We start from the raw sequence: 23,879 nt of genomic DNA on the forward strand, positions 1-23,879 counted from the left end.
GAAGGGGGCAGAACATAGTAAGTCACCTTTCTAAGACTTCAATTATCCAAATAGTAAATTAATCAATAAAATACGTACTTGCATAAGAATCCATCATTACAAATATCATAATTCTTACCTTCACTTGCTCCTACCTACAGTATGCAAAACAATTCGGTAGAAAAAGCTACACAATAGTATCATTCTCATAACACTTTTCTAAGGCAGCTTCTATTGAAGTCTTTTTTTTTTTTTTTTTTTTTAATATCATTCTTTCTTCTACTGAGTATCAGGGAGTCATTTATTCAGACTTATAACCTTTTGTCTGACTTTTTCATTGGGCCTTCATCCCAGCTTCATTATTTAACTATTCACAGCTGCAGTCTAGCTAGCTGAGTACAGCATTAACTCATTGGTGGCCAGTAGCTCAGAGTAGGCTCCTGTCTGTTGTCACAAATGTGTATTATCATCTTTGCTAGTGTGTTGTATATTTAATAACAAATGCTGGTATTTTGGTAACAAAACCAGGTATTTTGCATTCTTACAACTGTGCTGTGCATGCCTTTCAGGTATGAGAACTGTGCTACCTATGGTTTATCGATCAAGTGAAAAAAATGCAGCTGCTGACAACATCTTTTTGCTATACGACCTTTTTGATTTGACAGTAGTACATTTTGATGATCTACTGAACTGCAGCCAACAAGCAGGGAAGTACAACTGCAACCAAACTCAAGGATGTAGTTAAATGTAACAAGGATAGAAATTGGTGCATATTCCCAGATATTTTTATTGTGAATATGTTTTCATGACTTCAGACTACAATATGTTATTGTTAACTAATGCATAGTATATAAAAGCAGTCATACTAAAATTATATTTATACTGCTTTTTGACAACAGGTGTTAAGTAACTTATGTTCTTATCATTTGTTGCACTAGGACACACACTATCCCTACGTCTGCTATCTTCTAGATATCCTTAGGTTTCCCTGTTAAGAAAGGACTATACATTTCACAGCTGACACTTGTTTACAGTAGCATCCTGGCATGGAACAAAGGGAGCACCAATCTCAGGACAGAAATTCAAACTGGCATGTTAAGTTACCTCTTCCTATATAAAATAGTGTGCCCTGTTGTTTCCATATTCAGTTCAAATGTGTAGCTCATGCAGGCTCCACAGAGAGATGATGCACATTTGAGTTAGTGTTCAGATTTGGGTATCTAAGAGCCAAAGGGAGCAGTGTATGTGTCTTAATTCTACTTTTTAGTTTGGCCAAAAGGCCTGCAAAACCAGAGAATCTGTAACAACCCAAATACACAGCAAAACTTTTCTGAGAACTATTACTGCTAACGTTGAAGAACATTATCTTTCTAAACTATTTTATGCAGTGTACCTCCTCTTTATGATACAGAGCGTATAAGTTTCACTCAAGTCAAGCAATCAGAAAGCACAATGAACTCTTTCACTATGTTAACTACCAGTTTTGGAACTTCCAAGGGCCCTACCCATTTTTCTTGCAAGGTTTTCTTCCTAGGATCTCCCTGTGACACTGCATGGTCCAAACTTTGGCTGCCACAGCTTAGGAAAGAGTGAACCACATTTCTCTTCTGGGATATGTTCTCAGGCACAGTTGAATTTCCAAATGCAAACAAGCACAAAGTAAACAACAAAGCAAAACTAGTTCCCTGACCAGAGCATGATCCACAGACCTTTTTCTTTACATCTGTCTACCCCAAAATGTCTTCCAAGACACAACAAAGGAAACAGTTTCTCTCCTGAAATTTACCTCCAAAGAGGCTCTGTAGAACTTGTTTGATCCACACCAGCTGACTGCCACAAATGAGCAAGGGTGATTGACCCTCAGCCTCCTGCTCCTCAAGGCACAATCCTTCCCGCTACAGTCTGCTTCATGCAATTGTCAGTGTGGGTTATCTCTACCAGATTCTAAACAACACAAATATTTAACTTAATCAAATCTAAGGAGGCCTATTATGTGTTAAACTTCAGGTCTTTTGATTTTACTGACTTATGTCAATAAAATTCACCAGTTTGTTCCTGTTATCAAATGTTACCAGCCATACAACAGAGAACCAATCTCTGTGTTTTCTTCCCTTTCCCATAGTAAAGAGGCTGCATTCTTTTTCACTGTTTGCTATCAGTTTAAAGTGTCACCAGAAAATACATGTTTCTCAATATGCCACATATTATCCTAAACATAAGAGTTAACTACAGAAACCGCTTCCACCATTACCAGCAATCAGCATATCAGGCATGAGAATTAGGCTTGATGAGACAGATTAAATTTTCATCAAGGCATATTCAATTTTATGTTTTTTTGTGGTTTGTTTTTTTTTTCCTAAAAAGCTGCCATGACTGTTGCAGATACTACTTTAAAATGGACCATTCCTCATAAACGTATTTCATTCATTTAAGATATTTCAGCAATGAAAACATGGAGACTAAGCATCCCATTTCCCTGTCCTTGAGTTGTACTGTACTAGCTAGGTAACAGGCTTCAGCAGCCTGCAGAGCTACTAGCTCCACATCACCTGTATAGTTTTACTTCAGAGAATGGCACAGGGTAAAATAGTTCCAGCTGAGATTTCAGCTCCCAGTCTACCCCCCAGTCACCCCTGACCAGCTCAGCAAGCAATATCATTCTATGATACAGTTATGGTCTTAAAATGATGTAGCTCCTTTAGGCAAGGGATGTATAATAGATATTGGTTAAAGTGGTTTTGGCATTTGATATATAAAACTACACTGACTAGCTTGAGAGTGGTTGAGAGTAAAAACATCCTAAGAGAATAAAACGTTGCCCTTTTGAATATATGAAATCAAACACCAGGAAGGAAAGATCTTAGACTTTTCATTATTGTTATTTAGGAATGTAACTGAGATCAAAATAGACACAAGTACCTGGGGGGTTGTTAATTCAATGAACTACATCACTCTTTTGGCACATTGTGTTAATAGGAAGATAGGAAAGAAGTAAAGTTTAAAAGAAAAGTTAATCCCAAAGAAGTCAGGGCCGTATGAAAAATATCTTTTGAAATCATTCTCTTTTCCTTCAAGCCCATGCTCAATTCAAAGATTTTTCTTTTGGTCCCCTTTTGCCAATGCTCTAGTCAGGATAGAGTAAAGAAAGGGAATAAAACTGCGTTTGAAGATTTTCTACACTACCTACATAATTCTGTACCTATTTAGGAAGAGAGACATTTTTTCAGCAGCTTAATTATTCTAATGTTCTTCTCAGTACAGTTCAAGAGCATATTTCCACATTTCTTTCTTTGTTTTCTCAACACAGCATTGCAGAAGTTCCTTTACCTCAAGAACGGGTTAGAAGTCCTTAGCAATGGAGGTAGGAAAACAAAGATGCTATATTTTAGGGAAGCACTACTGTCTCTTAAACTTACATTGTGATGTCTTCCCAAAAGCTCCATTCCCAAATTGCAAAATCTTCCACAAAATTTTGTGGCCAAGGAATGAACATGGTTGGGAAACTTAGAAGATTTCAAAGCAAGAACAAAAAATAATGCCAAAACTATCTGCTTGACAAATGTATTCTGACAAAGTATCCTTTGTTTGCCTTGTCATCTTTTTTTTTTCCTTTTTTTCTCAGTTCACAAGTTCTTCAGGTTGGGACCTTGTCTTTGTACATGTCTGTAAGGCACCTACAACACACAGTGATACGTAAATAACATATATTGAATCGCAATTAATATCCACCATCTCTCTTGAAAATCCATGGGGTTATTCAGCTGCTAAATTGATGTTGACAAAATCAGCATTAATGTGCATAGACTCTTTCTCTCTGGCTTCAGGAGGCCCTTGAGAATGGAGTTAGGTAGGATCACTCTGGCCAATGGCTTCCGAGGAAATGGAGTTGCCATTCAGACAAGATGCTTAAGGGGTGCTGCAGAGAAGCTGTAACTTTACAATGATATCTATGCCTCAAAAGATCTCAGGTCATCCATGAGTTAAGAGGGACATACTCTTGCCAGAAGGCAAATCTTATCCTCTCGCTGTACGACACAGTAAAAATGCAAGAGCTTAAAAAGCTTCAGGTTTTGCTTCTCACTGAGTATTAGTCTGCTGGAGCAGTGGGCAACTGACCTATGTACCAGCAGATCTTAAATCACTGCTTATATTGAAGAGAGCAAGAATTTATTCCAGCCAATGGAAACTATTTTAGCTACTTTTTTCATTTTACAAATAGGATTTAGAAGGCTATTTTTTTTCTTTTGAGAGAATTCTAGTATCTCTCAGGTTCAAAGGGACATCTCTCATCTTAGAAAAAGTCAGCATATTCTTTGCAAGAGTTCTGTCTTCCATTGCTTTGTGGTTTGTACAATTCTTTGCAGAATGCGAGTATAAAGTGGATAGTAAATTCTCTTGTTCTCATTATTTTAGTACATTTTCCAATATGCTGAAATCAAGCTCTGATTTAGGTATGAGATTACATAGTTCAGGAATTGTTTTCAGAGAAATGAATGATGAACCTTGCATGTAGTGAATGTTATCAAGGAATGCAATCAAAGGTAATGGTACAATTTTCTTCTTCTCTTACTAATTCTATTATTCTGGAAAAGTGATTTTCTATGTCTCCATTTACTAATTATAAACAGTAAGTAGCCACACTTACTGACGTTTTTGTGAAGCTTAGTTTCTGACAGTAAAGTCTCAGCTAAAACAAAACAGATTCTGAGCTAGTGTAAGCCAATACAACTACTCTGCACAGACTGAAACACCCTGACTTAGTTTCATAAAAATGGCTACTGAGTCTTTACTGTGGAGTCTGATAAGTCTATGGACTTGCAGAATTAGCAGACTCCACAGTGCTATAGGTCTGTCATAAACTGGCTTATTGATTCTGGGGACTGAACTCCTGAGACCCTGGGCACAAGAAAGGCATCTCTGTAGTACACCCAGGAGTCTGGAGCATCTTGGAGGGTCCTAGGTCTTCAGATCCCTCTGAAACAGAACAGGAGTTTGGAGTCCCTTTGCCATTTTAGGTTCAATGTTTTCAGAACATAGATTTAATTTACTCCCAAATATTCTTTTCCTGAACCTCATTGTGTCTGAACATATTTCCCTTTCCTTTGGAAATGCTTTAACTCCACATAGAACTTTTTTCAGATTTCATAATTTTCTAATAAACAGAATTTCTGGAAAACAAGCCGCTATAAATGTCAAGACTGTTTTATTATTTTTAACTATAAAATATTTTCAATTTTCTGTTGAAAGAATTCACAAGTTATCTGACCTTTACTCATCTAGGAGAAGTGAATTCCACTTTCTTAATGTTGAAAAATGCTAGCAGTTGGGTTTTTTTGTTTGTTTTTTTTTTCCCCCCTCTTACTATAATGTAGAATGTTTTGCCCCATTCAATAGGGTCAATCCAGAACTCCCATAGACACATTACTATTAATGAAAAATACCAAATTCCCTTTCTTTGGGGCTGCGTTTAAAGAGAAGGTACTGTCTCCATAGGTGCTGTCTCCATAGCCTCTCCGAGGTACTGTGTCAACACAGGTGTCATCAGCATCAAGATAACTGAGAATTCCTAGCTGCTCATAGATTTACTATTATTACCTTAAGTGTGTGATCTGGAATACATTACTCAGCATTGCTTTCTGTGTAGTTGTGAGATTTGTCTCTAGCCTGCTTTCCCAACAGATAAACAATGATATGCTGCCACCACGCATTTTAATTGCCACAATAAACCATCCTTTGTTGTCCACACAGGTACAGAACAACTCTAACCCAAGAGAAGCCTTTATTCTCTCTCAAAGCCCTAATGATATGGGAAATTATTGCTGTTTATTCTGTACTCCTGAGCAGTTTTCCATGTGAACTACCTAATATGTGCCATTAAGATGAAAGAACTTTAAAGAGGTTCCTGTCAAACCTCCTTTTAAGAAACGATCCTGTTTGTAAAAACCTTTGTGTTTGGACACAAATCTCTATTTTTAGACCTTATCAGGAATCAGAACTTCCTAACCTGTATATTACATTCTGGTAGAAAAATATTCTTCATCATAATTTAAGGAATGGATTATGAAGTCACAAGAACCCAGTAATGGAGCCCTTTATGGTACCATATAGAGGGAAGTTCTCCATAATGTAAGGATACCACAGTGATTCTGTTAAAGTTTAATGAATATAAAATTAAAACACTTCCACACAGAAGCTGTGTATTCAGACCCTATAACATCTCAGCTAGCAACACCATTTTACAGAGAGCAATTGAAGTGGATTATGTCACATGCAGTGGAGGAGCTATTACTTTTGGAGCTTTATGGTTACATGTTTTCCACAGCTTTAGCTTGTTCATGCATATCTCTGGAGCACACTGACTGCACTTGTGGGTTTTGATCTATTTTTCTACACTTTCTGAGCCAGTAGAAATAAATCTTTCCACAGTTTCAGCATTCCAAGCAAACTAGAGCCCCAATTTAAAGATGAGAATGCCTTGAAAAGCCTTTTTACACCTGAATCCCAACAGGCGGGAATTTGCATATTAGTCAAGCAACAGTTTTAATCCCACCACTGCCATCTGCTGAAGAGATCATTATAATATATTTTTCTGGAAGATGCACTTTAATACATAGACAAATTACTATCTCAGTAACTAGATTACTGGATAAATGGAGTTCCTAACACGATAAAACCATAAGCTATGCTATACGGCCTGGCAAGATGATCAAATGACCTTAATATATATATAAATCCAATTATAGGAATGGTGACATTTCAGCAATAGTGAACAGATAAATACCAACTCGCTGTGCCTAGGCCTGCCTTACTCTGATTGAAGGCAAATAAATCCCAGCTGAACTAAATGAGAATAGAATCAATTACTGTTTCAAGTTAGTAGGACCGGATATTAATCAATTAATTGCTTAAAAAGGCACCCGAAATTAATAAATCAGTGTTCCAAACTCTGGAGGGATCAATGTAAATTGTAGAGGAGAAATACTCCACTGAAAAAAAATCACTTTTCCCTAAGTAAGAAAATCTAAATAACAACTTAAGAGTGAAAAAAGCTTGATCACTTATGGACAACCTCACCCATGGGATATCTGCCAGTTCCTCAAAGGATGAATGCATTTTAATGACCAGATAACTCACTATATACACCTTGTTTTCTTGCTGAATCAACTTTTGCATGAAGCACCTCTTTATGCTGTTGGTGAACAGATTAGGCCACAACCTACTGATTGCATTTATCTATCGGGTTTACTGCACTAGATGGTTTAATGATACCCGACATTTCCAACATTTCTTCTTGAGGAAGTGAGCTGCAATTTCTGGTGAAAAAGTATGATAGGCCAAGTGCTGGCGACAGGCAGGAAAGTGGCTTCCTGCTTATTTAGTGTGAGTTGAAATAACCATTATACAAACAACAAATGACTTATTTGGCATTTTTCCTTAGCCCAGCAGTGTGTGTATCAGGGCACCGAGGGGGCTGGTGGCTCCCAGGGGCTGGAGCACTCCAAGCCCAGGGGGTCCCCACATGGTATCTGGGCAGGGCCCGTCCCACCGCCCCAGCCAGGAGCAGGCACCCGGAGTGGTAGCGGGGGCAGCCCCGGCCCCGGGCATCAGGTATCTCCCTGCAGATGGGAACGGGCCAAGGCAGGGCCAGGACATGGGCCTGCAGGTAGGCCCAGTTTGGGGGAGCCCATGGCCAGGCAGGGTCAGGATGTGGGGAGCTGGAGACTGGCCCTTCTGGGGCATCACTGGTGCAGGGGCTGACAGCCCTGGGGGGTTGAGATGGGGTCCTGGTCTGTGGGCAAGGTCGGGGGAGCCCCGGGGCTGGGCAGAGACAGGCAGGACTGGCGGTGCCTCAGGGCCATGGCAGTGTGTTAAGGATGGCTCCTAGTAAGGCATTCTTCCTTCAGAAGCGTTTATACACACTGTGTTTATCTGATCACCGAATTCACAGACTACAACCAAAAAAGAATTTAAAAAAAAAAAAAAAAGCTATGAAAGGGTATTTAAATATATGTTCTTTTGCATCCCCCCACCTCAAATGGAAAACTGAAAAATTCCAACTAAATCTACAGCAGATTTTAAAAAGATCAGCAAAAGTATAAACTCAAATCATACATCATTTATTTTTCCATTGTTTTCAATCAGCTTTTGGGAGCCAGAAGGATTGCAGCTAGCCAGACTGTTCACTGCACACGGCCAGATCTGGACAAACCGCAGCACAGAATGACCATCTCTGGAGGAGCAGCGCTCTCACAAGGAGTGTGCCAAGCGCACCAGAAGGAAACAAGGGGAACGGGGCAGACTAGCTGGCCCAAAATTAGTCTAATGACATCTTTTGATGGGTCAGGAAAAGAAATCGGTTCTTAGGAAGCAATGCACCCTTCACTTCCCACTGGCATTGTTAGGAGGGGATTACTCATGCCGGCTACATTTTCAACAGTTGGTAGGACTGGTGAGTCATTTGCAGAGAATGAGAGGAACTAGCATAAATGGAAAGGCTGTTAACAAAAACAAGAGGGTACAAAAGCTCTTGAAATAAATAGAAGCAAGAAAAGAAAAATAAGAAAGTGCTCAGAATTCTGTCCAGTTAATGCATTTTTGAAACTAGCACACAAAACCTTAAATCTTTCAACTTTTTTTGTGAACTGATTTTTTTCTTCTAACTTGGAAACCATCTGTAAAAGCTATGTCCCTTTTGCCATGTTTCTCCACCATCACATCAGATTGTATTTAACATCTCTATGATGCTTGTCTTACCAGGTATTTTTTGTATTGCATGATTTCATAGCTTCTTTCACTCTCTTTCTCTATACCTACTTCTTGTTGCAGTCTGACCAGATGCATTACAGGCCCTGAAACCACATTTATTTGTTCCCTTGTATACTCTGTACTTTTTTTAATCTTTCTCTGCATTTTGTTACAACTTTTGCCCCAAGCCTCTCATTCTGTAAATCCTTCTTTTCCACTGTTGGAAAAAAATTCTAGTCTCCGACTCTATTCTAGTATTTCAAGACCTGTCCCATATTTTACACCTAATTTCTCTTCCCCCATGCCCTATCCATCATTACACTAAATCATTTTTGGTCCTATTAACAGCACTTTCCAAACAGGATCCCTGCTTTCATTCGATTCTGTTCTCTTGCCTTCCATGTTCTTCAATTTGTCATTTCATTTCATTTCTTGTCTCTTCTGGCATATGCTTATTCCCATTTCTTCATATTTGCCTGACTTTCAGGTGCTAGAAAGATACATGACGGTAAAAATATCAGTGAAGAAAGCACATCATTGTTTCTATTGTCAGATTAGCTGGTGCTGAAGCATTGAGATGCTGTCCAAATGTCAGAGTATAATCATAAATTTTCCTCTCCTCTCACCAAACCTCAAAGAATTAGTATTGGGGATGCCAGCTCAGTATCCTTCTCACTTCACCTATTACCTGTTTCTAAGCAGATTTGGAGTGCCTTTTGGATCCAGGATTTTGTAGAAATATTGCAGAGGCTCTGCCAGCCCCTAGATTATAACCCCTTGATACTCACCCATGTGAGTACCAATGGCCAGGGAAAACCAGAGTGTATCAAGAGGGGGTGACCCTGAAGAGCTTGAGACGTTAGGTGGTATCTCCTCAATCTTTCCAGTGAAAGGGAGAAGCAAAAGAATTCTGTGTGTCAATACCTGCCTGTGTGGCTTGTATCCCATGCAGGGTTTTCACGTCTATGACCACAGGACCGTCTCTCAGGAACAAGGAATGGTTGTCTCCATCTGACAAAGTGGGGCAAAAGCATTTTTGCAAACAAGCTTGCCAACTTCATGACAAAGCCTTTAAACAAGATTTTTCAAGGGATGAAGACCAAAGCCTGACAGAAGTGGAACAATAAGGGGCAAGGAGTCTGGGTGACAACACAATAAAGAAGGTTCTCACACATTCCCTAAGAAAACAGCACAACTGGGGACCTATCTCAAGTGCCTGGACATGAACTTCTCCAGCATGAGAAAGAAAAATAGAGGAATTAGAAGTTGTGAGCAGTTGCAGGGTAACAGAAGCATGGTGGGATAGCTCACATGACTGGAGCACTGCAATGGGTGGATAAAGGTTCTTTAGGAAGCACAGGTTGGGAACAGAAGAGAGATTATGGTCTATGCAGAAGAACAGCTTGAATGTGTGGAGTTTTGTCATGAAATGGTCTACAAGCTAGTTGAGAGTTTATAGGTCAGGATCAAAGGGAGGCTAATGAGGAAGCTGTTGTGATGGGTTTCTGCTACAAACCTGATCAAGAGGCAAAATAAGATGCAGCCTTCTTTAGATGACTGACTTGCAGTCAGGAAGAAGATTAAAAGTACTGATTGGGCATGGAATTAGGAAAGCTAAAACTCTGATGCAATTGAAATTGTCAAGGAATGTGAATGGCAAAAATAAAGACCTCTGTAAGTATATTGACGGGAAGACTAGGGGATCTTGCGATGAGGATATGGAAGGGATTGCAGCGTTCAAAGCTTTGTTTGCCAAGGTCTTTACTGATAAGGTAAAGGACCTTTGGCTTTCCAGGTCTCTGTGCCTAGTGGTAGAAGAGTCTGGGAGACTGAGGTACTGCCTATGGTAGGGAAAGACTAGTTAAGGCTCAACTGAGAAAATAAATTGGTTATATAGCAGTTCATAAGACCATGTGAGACACATACGATGTCGATGAGGGAGCTTGGCCAAAGTCACCTTTCAAAAACTGGGTGACAAGGACAGGTCCCTAGTGATTAGAGAATGGAAAGTGTCACATCACTCTTCAAGAACAGTCAGAAAGAGGATCTAGGACATTAGAGGCTGGTCAGCCTCACTTCAGTCTCCTGGAAGATTATGGAGAAAATCGGCATATGGAAGTCATTCATGGGCACATGAATGACAGGAAGATGAATGGGAACAATCACAATGGATTTCCAAAAGGAAAATCACGCCTGACCAGCCTGATTGCCCTCTCTGATCACTGGCTTGGTGGACAGGGGATGCTATTTACCTTGACTTTATCATGACTTTTCACATGATCTCCCATTGCATTTTTGTAGCCAAGATAAAGAGATACGGACCGGATGCATAGACTACAAGATGGATGGAAAACTGGTTGGATCAGGAGGCTCAAAGGGTAATGAGTAGCAGTTTGAAATCCATTTGCCAGATGGTTACTAGAGGCTTTCCTCACAGGTGAGTACTAGGGCTGCTACCATTTAATATCTTCATTAGCTACCTGGATGACAGGGCAAAATGCACCCTCAGCAAGTCTGTGGATGAAACCAAATTTAGAGGAAGAAATTGATATGCTAAACAACAGGGCTGCTGTTCAGTAGGACTTTTGACAGACTGGGCTGACAGAAACTCATGAAGTTCAACAAAGGCAAGCAGAAAGTCCTAAAGCTGGGGTGAAATACCCACATGCAGCAGTATTGTCTGGAGCTGACTGTATAGAAATAAGTTTTGCAGAAAAAAAATTGAGATTCTGAGGTAACAAGTTGAACATCAGTCAGCAGTGCAGCCTTGCAGCAATAAAGATTCATTGCATAGTTGGATGTATTAGCAAGAGCGTAACCAGCAGATCAAGATCCTCTATATTTGGCATTTGTGACCACATCTGGAGTATCTTGCCCAGTTTTGGTTTCCCAGCACAGGAATAGCAGTGATACTGGGGAGTAAGTCCAGCAGAGGAATATCAAGATGGTAAGTGGCCCAAAAGCCTGTAGAGATTTTTTTAATAGATCATTAAATCTATATTATTGGGCAGTTATATATAGCTGGGAGCTTCTTTTCCAGTCCAGATTCATTCACCACGTATACTGTTTACAAGAAAGCATACACTGATTTGCAATCTTTGGTCCAGCACCAGAGTACTCTTGAGATACTGAGTCTGTACTTTGCCATGCCAATTAAATGTCACCTGAAGTTGTCTTTCACTGCACCTGGCTGTCTTGGGCATGGATAGAGTACAGCAGTACAGCCTAACAAATATCCTGAGCCTGGCTCTTTCTAAACACAATATAGACACTTTAAGCCTTATTTACAGTAAATCTGACAATCAGTAGTGCGGTAAGAAAGCCTGCCACTTATGGGTTTAACATGCTAAAGTACACTTGCAAATCAACTTACAATCATTTAGTTCAGACATAACCTTTGAAGCTCTGAAAAACATTAGTGCACAGGTGAAAAGCATGTGACAGGCAAACGCCTTAGAGAGGATCTGGACATGGAGGCAAATAAGCAAGGCTTTTTTTTCTCCCAGTAAAAATTAGATCATGCTATATAGTACATGTGGGTTCCATTTTTGTTTTCAGGGGGTAAGCTAGTTATTGACTGAGGGGAAGGGAAAAATACCAAAATGTTTACCTCACTTTTTATAACGTGTCCAGTTGTCTGAAATGTATTAGCTACACTCTGATCTCTGAGTCTCATAGCTCTGTAAAGATAATTTTGTAAAGTTTGCTCAGGAATAGCTTAGATATTTGTTACATAATGCATATTCCATGATTGAGTGGAATACACTATGTAATATATCTGTATTGAGCCACTGTCCTTATAAACAGTTCAGTACAGTCACTAATCACATGTGCATGTTTAATCCCACCTAAATTGCATACATATTTTCATGTAATTTTGTTAATTGCATCAAAGTTAGAACTCTGGGAAAGTGTTTTACCTACAAATGTTTGTCACTTATAGACATGGTTCACACATATATGTGCGTAGCTGTATCCATATGCTTTTGAGGTTGGTACGTGTGCAAAGAATATTTAGCAACCTTTCTGTTTGTTAGGAGGGTTTCTTCCCTTCCCCTCTGGTTCCTGCAGACTGTTCTCTCTTTCTCACAAGGTGTTCATGTTTTATCACTCAGGTACTTGAAAATCTGGTTTCTCGCTTTTGTCCAATGCTCTAACACCTACACGAGAGGGTCTGTATTTTCTAAACAAACTGTAAACGAAAAAGAGGAGATTCCTAGTATCCCTGTTCATAGGGATATTTTAAATGGATTTAAGAAAATAGAGAGGTGCCAAGTCACTTGATTATGCAAATCATGCTCTCTGAGAGAACAGACTGAATGGGATCAAAACATTTACCAGAAATTACTGATTCGTATACAGACCAATTTCCCACTTTTATTTATTTATTTATTTAGATTTCTATTTTTTCTTAACTAGACTGGATTCTCCTATCTGAGAGTTCTGGCTGCAGAACTGAGGGTTGAGAAAACTTGTGAGCAGCCAACTAAAGCTGTCATCATTTTGCATTAACAAGGTTTCACAGAGTTATGAATGAGAAGCTGAATGGAAAAACATTATTTTAGAAAACACTCTTAAAAAATTCAACATTAGGATCCTTTCAAATATGAATGAAAGGGTAAGAGAGGGCAGGAGAAGAGAAATGAAAGTGTTTTAGAGAGGCAAGTGCAGTGGGAATCTCCTTTTCTCTACAGGACAGTTTTAGCACAGTCCATGTAGTCTAAGAAAACAATAGAAACCATTGCAAAGAAGAAGAAAAATGGATGCTTTCCCTACCCAGGTGAAGTAATTAGGGAAGACCAGTTTTACTAGACAATCAGGATTAAGGGACAGTTGTATCTAGAGAGATTATAAAGTCTAATGAGAACACATAGCTCTCCAGAAAATTTAGGATAGGGAAGAAGCCAGCTGTTAAAGAGTCTAGCTATATCCATTTAAACTCCATCCTAACATACTCCCAGTCATACTATTACAAACAGGGCTGAGAAAATTCTGCTGTTGGTAACAATAAATAATTTAAAAGAACTTGAAAGATTGTTTTTAAAATAATTTCTTATATATTTTCTCTGGCACAAAAGCCTGTAGGAGTAATGTAAGTTCTGTGCTAGGTTATTTCTCCTAGTGAATAAATGCAAAGTTGGAAAACCCTTTATCCTTTATCCACTGAAGTCGCTGTATTCGTAGTTCTGATATGTGACAATATAATGCATCTCCATAGAGAAAACAGTTACATAACCAAAATTAAGTCAGCATATAAAGATTATTGTTGCTAAACAACTAAGTATAGGGACATATTTTCTCTTTCAGTTATAATATGCATTGCAGGTTTCCCATCCAGTGTCGGTAGAAGGACGAACTGAACCTCCAGTCTGTGATATCTCCCTGTCTGATGTTTTGAAGCAATTCCCACACAGCACTATAGGTTCACTCGTCACAAAAGCTTTCAACAGAACTTGAGGCAATGAAAGTCTTTTAATAACTCTATACTTCCCTTTACCCTAATATTACCTAAACTGTGGCAGCTCTCAGCACTGAAATGTATACTGCCATTTGCTGTTACTCCGTACTTTTGAATATAAGCAAAGACAAACAGTTTTAGGTTTAGAATGACAATAAATAAAGCAACAATTAATTTGTTGGGGTAATGCTTCGGAGAAAGGAAGGCCAAAGTATATATGAAAAAGTCAGCTCTCTGTCCATGCATTCCTAGCTAAAAATGTATGTTTTACATGCATGTGTACATACATATAAGTGTATGCACTTGTGTGTATATTCACACACAGAGAAATAAAAGCATTTCAAAGAAGTAGTTTCAATTAACTGAAATATCAGGTGTAATGAGAATGTTACGTAATAACTACTAATTACTAATTGATGAACTTAGGTTTCTGTTGAGTCGTATCAATACTCTGAACAAGTCTTTTAATACAGCTGATCTCATAAAATAATTTAAATTCTTTTTTAGATTCCCATAGTAAAAATAACACTTCATTATTACAATGGAAGTAGTATCAGTCAGTAATATTAGTTTAAAAACTTAACTTTAATATTTCCTGAGTTTTGGAGCATTTGTCAACATGACCTGAATTTCTGTTGATGCAGATTTTTTTTTTTAATGCAGAATTCGTAATAGTACTTATCATTTGCTTCTCCATGTCTTGCTAGGCCATTATTTATATTATCTGTGGTACATGATCTGCAGAGACCCAGCAAGTTAGGCACCTTTATTTTGCTGATGAATAGCAGAGGAGATTCACAAAATACTTTAATGTATATTACCTAGGAAGAAATGGGGTATGTTAGATATACTTGGTATGTGAAGTGTATTTTCATTATTACACTCAAATAGTATAAAATACAATTGGTGGTCTTTGGATTTTATTGATAATGGCTAATAAGAAAAAAGATCATGATTATGTTGGATAAGACTGTAAACATTACTGTTTTGAGAATGAATTTAAAACGTATTCAAATTATATTTGTAAGATTTTGATTACATTATCAGGATTACAATTAGTGTTGAAATACATTTAAACAGAAGAAAGATTATTGTGTTAACTAAGGGTTTGCACTGATTATTGTCACTGATTTTTAAAGCAAACGTAATAGTAGATCATGACCAAAATCCACACCCTACAATTCAGGCCAAATGCTATTGATGTTTTTCATAAGCTTCTCTATAAAGGAATGGACTTTACTGAAGTAAGTAAAACAAGCAAGATTAGCCTCTTCGTTGAAATGACAATATATTTGTTTTACTATGGAGCACCTGAATTTTGCTGATATTTGATTATATAAGCAGCTGATCAAAAGGTTTGCCTATCATCTGCTTAGCCACCTAGTCTGTGTCTAACTACAGTCACAATGGATATCAATAATTCTCAGGAGTTTATAACCTGATAATGTGATCTAGTTAACAGGTGGCCAGGAATCATAAAGTTCTGTTTTGAGTGTTATAACAGATGAAGACAAGTCAAATAAAAGAATCTGCTCCATTAAGAAAAAGAGTATTTTACAATGAATCATTATTATTTACCACCATGATTAAAAATGGGCATGACTCATCTCATTAAACATGATCCTGAAACAATCGTTCAAGATAGTGTGTGGTTCCAAATCTGGAAACTATGCATTGCCTTAAAGACATTCCTTGGCCTTTCAACAATAAATAAAAACAGGTGAATCAATTGTTTTTCTTTAGTTATGTATAACTGTTTAATGGACTTTAGCTGACAAGTTATTACCCATTAGAATTATGAAGTATATTAATTACACTGATTTTTGAGTGCTTGTTAACACTAGAAAGTTACCCTGGATTGAAGCAGACTATTAATTATAACAGCTATTTTTAAACAACACTACCTGTGACCCTGCCTATTCCAGAAATGAATGTCACATTACAAGGACATAAAACCACTCTCAGCTATTTCTGAATAACTTCATCAGTAAACAAGCTCTTTTAGCCTATCTTCTGCTTTGACAGATTGTCCAAGATACAAATTTGGTCAATAAAAACAAAATGTTCTTTTTAAAAGTTAAAAAAGTCACAGCCAACAAACACAATGTAACTTATAAACAACGCCCTAGTTTCGTGTCTCTGTCTCTCTCCTCCTCCCACCCAAAATAAACAGATCCAGCTTTCAAGATGCTGACCAGTAATGAGAGACACTGCACATCCATCACACCCACTGCCTCAGGGGAGGTAAGAGCACACAGGTTTTTGTAGGACCATGTTCAAACTATGGATATAAAACTCAAAAACCTAGAGGAAGGCAACAAAGTATATGATGAGTATTTATCATTCCTAATACAGGTCCCAGTTTCTACCCTGCCAAAATTACACTGAAGAAATGCTAAAAAAGCTGTTCCCAAAAACACCCAGGTGAAGATTGTTCCCTGGAAGGGAAATGGTCAAACAGACAGTGTTTTCAAAGGAATATCTTATGATGGTGTTACGCAGCAGCTTATGAGAAAGTTTGAAAGGTGTTGGAGGGAATATTGTGTTATTACTCCCACAGGAACCAGAGCTGTTATTGTGCCATTGGTCTGCTTCACTACCATATGTGTTTTACACTTATTAACTCTCATGGTGCCCCTCAACATTAAATTTACACCAACTCTGAATGTTACCCAATCAATTTATTTATATAAATTACTTTAGATAAGCCTACTCTTACTGTGCTGGGAGGCTCCTTTAAGTGGTCTCACATAATATTTCTTATTGCATTCTACAGTGCTGCTGTTGTACATTTTCCCCCTCTAACATAAAATATATCATTATATCCACACCTTATATGTATATCAAAATGTCTACTGTTTCCAATGACAAGTAGATTGCACCTTCTCAAACTCAGATACAAAATTAACTAAATGGGACAAGGGAATAAATATTGCAAAGAACATAAAAAAAAAACCCAAAACACCATGATTGTAATTAGTGTACAATAAGAATTTACTGCCCATTTTCAATTTAATTTAACTGTTTATATAACAGTCCTAACTCTATAGCTTAGCACAAAGGACACACGAGTAGAAGAGGGAGAGAGGCAGTATATTAGAGACATTCTTTAAATTCAGAAGAAGATTGATTATCATATAAATGTATTTAGCTTTATAAAATAAGCATGGTCAAAACTACTGAACTTGAATACATGAAGTGGGATATTCAGATTTTGCAGCTTCAGTGGCTTAAGAAAATTCCAAGAATATGTCCAAGGAAAACCTTGTCATCAGCCTCATTTGGCTTAGGAGAGAGCCAGAACTACGATGTCATTGCCTTATTCAAGCCAGATGAACTGAGATAAATGGGACAACTGAAAGTGATTATGGTAGGCAGAACTTCAAAATAAGACTGAGGAAATGTAATAGAAACTGAAAACTTGCGACCTTGAACCCACCTCTGTGTCTATTTTCTTGAGAGACATGATCAAGTTTTAAACACAAAAACTTAGATTTAAAAGTAGTTTTACAATATCTACCATTAAGACAACTGTTTTCATAACTATTTTTGTGTTTTAATAGAAAAAGGTTGCTGCTGATTCAGGTTTATTTCACATCTTTAAACATAGCCCTGTGATATTTTGCAACTAGAAACATTGTAGTCATGCCAATACACAAGGGGGAACTAGAAAATGCAACCCATTAAAAAACAAACCTGAAACCCATTCATTCAGTAACCGGCAAAGTGAAACGCCAAAGCAAACAAACAGCATCAATGGTGAAAATACATGAAAATATTAAATATTAAACTGGCTTATGTTTTAGTCATCTGAGGTATTATAAGCAACACAGATAAGGGTTTTTTTAAAGAATATATGACTTTAATTGACTTTGTCCCTTTAATGATAAATTTACAATGAAAATGACATGTCCACCATAATTTTGAAATACAACATAGCTACCACCGATTTGCTGCAAATGCCTTTGCATTATATTTGTTTGTGGCAGAGGAGTAAATTTGACAGAAATAAATTCTTATACACATCCACCCTTGTGGGATTAATAACAAGATGAAATATTTCAAATTAAATAAATGAAGATAAAAATCATATAAAATAATATCAACATTTCTCCTAGATCTCTTCGAGCAAGATTTTCCTCAGCACACTGTCTAATACACCAACCTTCATAAAAAAAGTGAAGAAACAAGATCTGTTTATTGAGAATGAGGCAAAAGGATGCAATTGACGTTGGCCTGATGTTTTACCTCTTGTAGTTCGGGGTAGTATCTTTTCATAACCTCCAATATCAATGTCAGTCTACCCCCAGAACTCTGAGGCCATTTGTATTGGGAAGAGCACACACGGCTAATATATGCACGGCACCCGTGCAATTTCTGGTGCATTTGCTGATCGTCTGAGGCCCCTCTCCCAAAAGCTGTCAAAGATGCTAGTGGCAACTCCTCCGATACTTGCCATGGACAGGTCAAGTGGAGACGGTTTTATTTAATTTGGAAGAGGAAGAGTTTGCTTTGCCATCTCTCCGTGCTCCCACAATGTGTACTCAAGAATTAGTGGACAAATACATCAAATAAATATCAGATAAAAGCACCCAAAATACGCTCGGTAATGGAAAGAAAGGATATATTTTAGGGTCTGGTCAGAGAAGATATTCAAAGCCTCCATTGTTGCTTCTAGAAATGTCAGGACAATTCAGAAATGTCAGTTCCTTTACCGGTTTCCAGATTGTAATTGAAGGATCATGTAGCTCTCTCTCTCTCTCTCTTTCTCTCTCTCTAAATAGGTCTATAAAGATCAGCTGGAAAGTGCAGACAGAATTGTTCACTGGTTAGCTTTACTTAGAGCTACAGGGTATATATGTGCTTTGTTGTGTCTTATTGATCAATCTAGCTTACATTTTTAGCACACACAAACAAAAATCAGGAAAAAGAAAAAGTCGATGTAAAACACGAACAACACAAAACAAATAAGGTTCCAATCGTGCAAATTTTGCTTCACTGGATAAAGCACTTCTTGACACAGTAATGTCCAGAATCCCCCTCCCCCAGAAAAATACAGGACTGAGACTGAAGCCATTCTTTTTTTTTCTTTTTTTTTCTTTTTTTTCTTTTTTTTTTTTTTCTTTTTTCCTTAAGGCTATACAACACAAAGAAATAAAGCATGGAAAGAACACCTCATTGGGCTGAACACTTCATTCTTCTGGCTCTGGAGTGAGCCTCTGACAAAGTGATTGTGTGGTCCGAGTTATTTGTCTCATTGGGACAACAACAAGAGAAAGAAAAAGAGGAAAAAAATGAAAGAGAGGAAAAAAATAAAAAAGAATAAGAAAGTCAATGATCCCAACAATAAAATCCGAAATTGACTTTACAATCACAGGTACAAATTGCTCAGGTCGATAATTTCATTTCTCCTAAAGATCACTGTCGTCTAAAACTAATTAGAGGCGCAGGTTCCCGAGGAATTGTCAATATTCAAAGCAAATGTTGGAGTTTAGAAGGTTATCATTCTTCTACCGTGACAGTCTGACGGGGTGACTGGAAATATTGTCATGTGCTGCCAAGTTCAGGGTGTCGTTAACGATTGAATCCTTGCTCCGGCTCATGGATCTGTCTCCTATTTGGCCTTCTTTTATAGTGGAAAGACTAAGAAGCCGGAAAAGGTTGAATATTTCCACCCTCCCATGAGGTTACCCCTTTCCAGTTTGAGATGCACTTTGTCTTCTCTTTCCATGTGGAGCAAGACCCCATTGCTGGCTGCTTCTCTGGTGACATCCTGATCCCCTGCAAAAGCTGAAATCACTGGGTAGCCGTTTTGCATTAAACTTACCTAAAAAGTGCAAAGAGAGAGAATCTGAGTTTTCTCAATACTCTCAATGACTTTTTTGCCCTGTGCACATCACTAAACTTTTGTGCAGGTGAGAAACAGGGTTGAATTAAGCTAAGGCAATGCGTGATTTCTGTCATGCATACAGACCCCTTTAACGAAAATAACCTACAGTCTCGTTCTTCACTTGGTGGTTTTGTAAATGCACCTTAGTGTCTAGAAATGAGCATTTGAAAAAAAAAAGGAAAGACGGCATCTTCTTTAGATCACAACCCACCTGGATGGTTTGTCTGTTATAGACCTTGACCACGTGGAAACTGAAACTATATATCCCTTTTCTTGGTGCTACAAATATACTGGAAGCAAGATCAAAATGGTTGCCAATATTAACTAATACCTGGAAAGTAAACAAACAAACAAAACAAAACAAAACAAAAAGGAGAGAGACAAAGAGAGAAAGAGAGAAATCAGACCCCACCTTAAAAAAGCGCCAGTGAAAATCTGACATGAGCTCCATGACCAATATAAAGCCCAGTCGAAATGGCATTTGCAGCACAATTAAAAGTGCACTGCAGGGGAAAGGAGCCAAGTTACAGAGGCATTTAAAAAGCATCACAGTTCATAAAACGATTTAGTTACACAAAAATGATTTCCAAAGCCTGTTAGATGAAGTGCAAATGTCCACACTGCACTGTCAATAAAGCAAAGGTGGCAGAAGGGGGGGGGGGGGGGGGGGGGGGGGGGGGGGAGGTGGAGGGAAGGAAAGGAAGGAGGGGAAAGAAGCGAGGAAAAAAAAAACCCGAAACTCATCAACTCATGATGCAAATGTATGTTTTTTAGCCAGCACTACTGAAATCAGACCTGCCCTCGAGTTTAACAGGGTACAGAATTAAAATAGTACTGCAGAGAGAGGCGAAGGAGGAGAGAGGATGCTCAGCAGCGGCAACAGCTGCCAGCTTTTGCCTCTCTGTCCCTCTGGAGGGCTGTGCCGCCTGGCCCGCACCCTCCTCAGGCGGCTGGGTGGGCCTGCTCCTCCTTCCCGACAACAATCTTAATTTGTCATATATTTCGAAGTCTTTTGAAACAAAATTAAAAGAGAAACAGTTGAGCCCTCCGGCAGATGTGCAAAGCCTCCCTCGGAAGCGGCGGCCGCACCCTGCCCCCGCAGAGCCTAGCGGTGCGGAGCCCGCCGATTTGACGAGGATCCGGGCCCGGTTCATCCTCTCGCTCTCTTTCTAGGCTCCAGCGACGGGCAGCCTGATTTGGCTCAAAAGGCACGGGTAACGAGGGGAGAAAAACCCGCGGGCCCGTGGCGATCCCGTGCGGCGAGCGGGTGAGCCCGAGCCGGCTGCTCCGCCGTGCCCGCCCCCGGGGCGGCCCCGGCCACACTCAGCTTTGCGGGCTACAGCCTCTGTTTTAATGAAGACAAATACAAAGCAGGAGGAAACAAAAACAAACCCCCCAAAATCCCGAGCCTTTCCTCCCAAATAGCCAAACCCTATTGTTTCCAAGAAAGGAAAAAAATGAACCCGTTATTGTGGAAGCACCGAGGGAGGAACGCCTTCAAACTCCTGAGAACTGAGCATTGCGGGGTAAAGCGTCTAAAATACGCTATCCATGAAGCAAGCTCTTTTTTTTTTTTTTTTTTTTCCCCTTTACTGGTCTGACTTTATGAGATCTTGTACGCGAGAAATAGCTGTGCAAACTCATTAGGAGGGACAGGTAGACAGATGAATGACAGGCGGACAGACACATGAAAAAGAAAAACAGAGAAAACAGTTTGCGTGTGCTAATTTTGGCTGACTCTGCAATACTACTTCAGGAGTCAGAGGCGGTAGAAAAAAAGTAAATTTCATCGCAAAAATCAAGTGGAAGGACGGGGCATGGGCTCCGGGAGGCAAGCAGTGAGGCGGGGAAGGGGCAGGACGACCAGGCCGGGCTGTCCGCTGCTCTGCCCGGCGTATGCCATGCAGGATAACACCGCTCCGTTATAACCCACCGGGGACATCGTTCGCCTCGTTTGATAACGCGGGAAACACCCTCTTCTTCCTCAGCCCTCCCTCCCCCTGAGAGATGCTGTAACATTGCCAAATGCGCTCGGAACAGGCAGATCCGGCGACTCCCCATCGGTAAATCTCTGTCCTCCCCTTGCCCTGAAAATGAGCATTTCCGACGGAGCACCGAGGGGGAGATGCGCACCCTTCCACGCGGGTCGTCCCTGACTGCCCGGGGCAATCCTCGGCTGCAAGGCGTCCCCGCAAGCGTCCGAAGCACGAACTCACACGTTAAAGCCCACTCCGTACTAGCGATGGGACCGGACAAGAAGTCAGCGTCCCCCCTTACCACCCCACCACCACCCCAGGAAAGCCTCGCAGCCACCTAAAAGAACTTCCCAAACTCTTTCTGGGGAGTTGAGCTGTAAAATTGCTATTGAGCGGGGGGGGGAGGGGGAGGGTGTCCGGAATTCAAAGAAGGAAGGGGAGCAAGAAGGCAAATAAGCGTGTAGTCACGGGGGGCTAGGGGCGGGGATGCCCGCGCAGGGAGACGAGGGGCCGGCCGGCGAGGGGTAGGGGGCAGCGAAGGCAAAGCAGGCGGCGGCTGACCTGGTCGAAGTAGATGGTCATGGTGCGGTTGCTCATCTCGGAGGGCTCGTGGTTGGTGCTGCGGGTGGCCGAGAAGGCCACCTTGGCGCTGCCCGAGCGCACCGAGATCCCCAGGGAGGAGGTGATGGCGCCGTCGGCCGAGGGGCTGGAGTCGCACACCACCAGGCACTTCCCCTCCAGGACGATGGGCTCCGTGTCGTTCTGCGCCCGCACCGGGCACCCGGCGGGCAGCAGCAGCAGCAGCAGCGGCAGCGCCGCCGCCAGGCAGCAGCAGCAGCCGCTCGCCGGCTCCGGCAGCGCCCCCCGCCGCCGCCGCCCCCCCATGCCCAGCGCCGAACCGCCGCCGCTCCGGCTCGCCGCCGCCATGCGGGCGCCCCGCGCCGCCGCCGCCGCCGCGGGCGGGCGGGCGGCCGCGGGGAGGCGGAGGGGGCTGCGCGCCTGCTGCCGCCGCGGCGCCCGGCGGCCAGCGCTCTGCGGGACGGCGGCTGGGCAGCGGCGGCTGGGGCCGCGCCTTCCTCCCCTTCTCCTCCTCCTCCTCCTCCGCCGCCGCCTCCTCCTCCTCCTCCTCCTCCTCCGCGCGGGGCGAAGGAGCCTCCTCAGAGGGCGGGCGGCGCGCAGCAGCCTGGCAAGGGCAAAGGCGGCGGTGAAGCAGAGAAGCGGGCAGGCGGGAGCCGGGCACCGCGCCGGGCCGGCAGCACTCCGCCGGCGCGGCCTCCCCCTTCCCCGCCTCGGGCGCCTCAGCCGGCACAACAGGTCTGGGAGAGACCTCGCTGCCCGGCGTCTCCTCGCGTCTTCTCTTTCTCCCGTTCCCCCAGCAGCGGGGGGTCCCGCAGCGCCAGCCGTACTTGGAGGCGGGAGGAGGGGGCAGCGCGGCAGATTTCGCCCCTGAACCCACGGTGGAGCACCCTGTGGGCGCCTCGGACAGTCCTTTCCCGCCCCACAGCCGACGGGGACTCCAAAACCCGGCTAGTTCCCACGGCTCCACTTTTTACTACATCTGCGAGCCGGGTTTATGTCGGTCTCCTAACGCCCCAACCACTACGGAAGGAGATTTTGTTACTAGTAGTAGTAATGCTCCTTCTCCCCCTTGCTGGAGCTGCCCCGCTATCCCTAGGGTTCGCGGGGGGCCGAGGCGCCCCGGAGCCCGCGCCCCCGCCGCGACGCTGCCCCGGCCGGGCTCTGGCAGCTGCCGCCGCCCTCCTCCCCGCCCGGGGGCTGCTGCGCTCGGGCACCGGCTTGTACTTCCCAACCCGTTGTCCCCCAGGCCAGG

At 41.4% G+C, this 23,879-nt stretch overlaps 1 protein-coding gene across 1 annotated transcript; it reads right to left on the reverse strand.

Moving 5' to 3' along the window:
- Nucleotides 1-19,320: 19,320 nt before the first annotated feature.
- Nucleotides 19,321-22,975, reverse strand: CBLN2 (cerebellin 2 precursor). The gene is made up of 3 exons (XM_050890872.1): nt 22,610-22,975; nt 20,284-20,403; nt 19,321-20,009 (listed from the first exon to the last, which is right to left on the reverse strand). The coding sequence occupies exons 1-3, from the start codon at nt 22,973-22,975 to the stop codon at nt 19,812-19,814; spliced, it is 684 nt and encodes a 227-aa protein (XP_050746829.1). The 3' UTR covers nt 19,321-19,811.
- Between the last annotated feature and the right edge of the window lie 904 nt (nt 22,976-23,879).

The sequence above is a fragment of the Gymnogyps californianus genome, chromosome 2 (genome assembly GCF_018139145.2).
Source record: "Gymnogyps californianus isolate 813 chromosome 2, ASM1813914v2, whole genome shotgun sequence".
In the NCBI taxonomy this organism is placed as follows: Eukaryota; Metazoa; Chordata; class Aves; order Accipitriformes; family Cathartidae; genus Gymnogyps; species Gymnogyps californianus.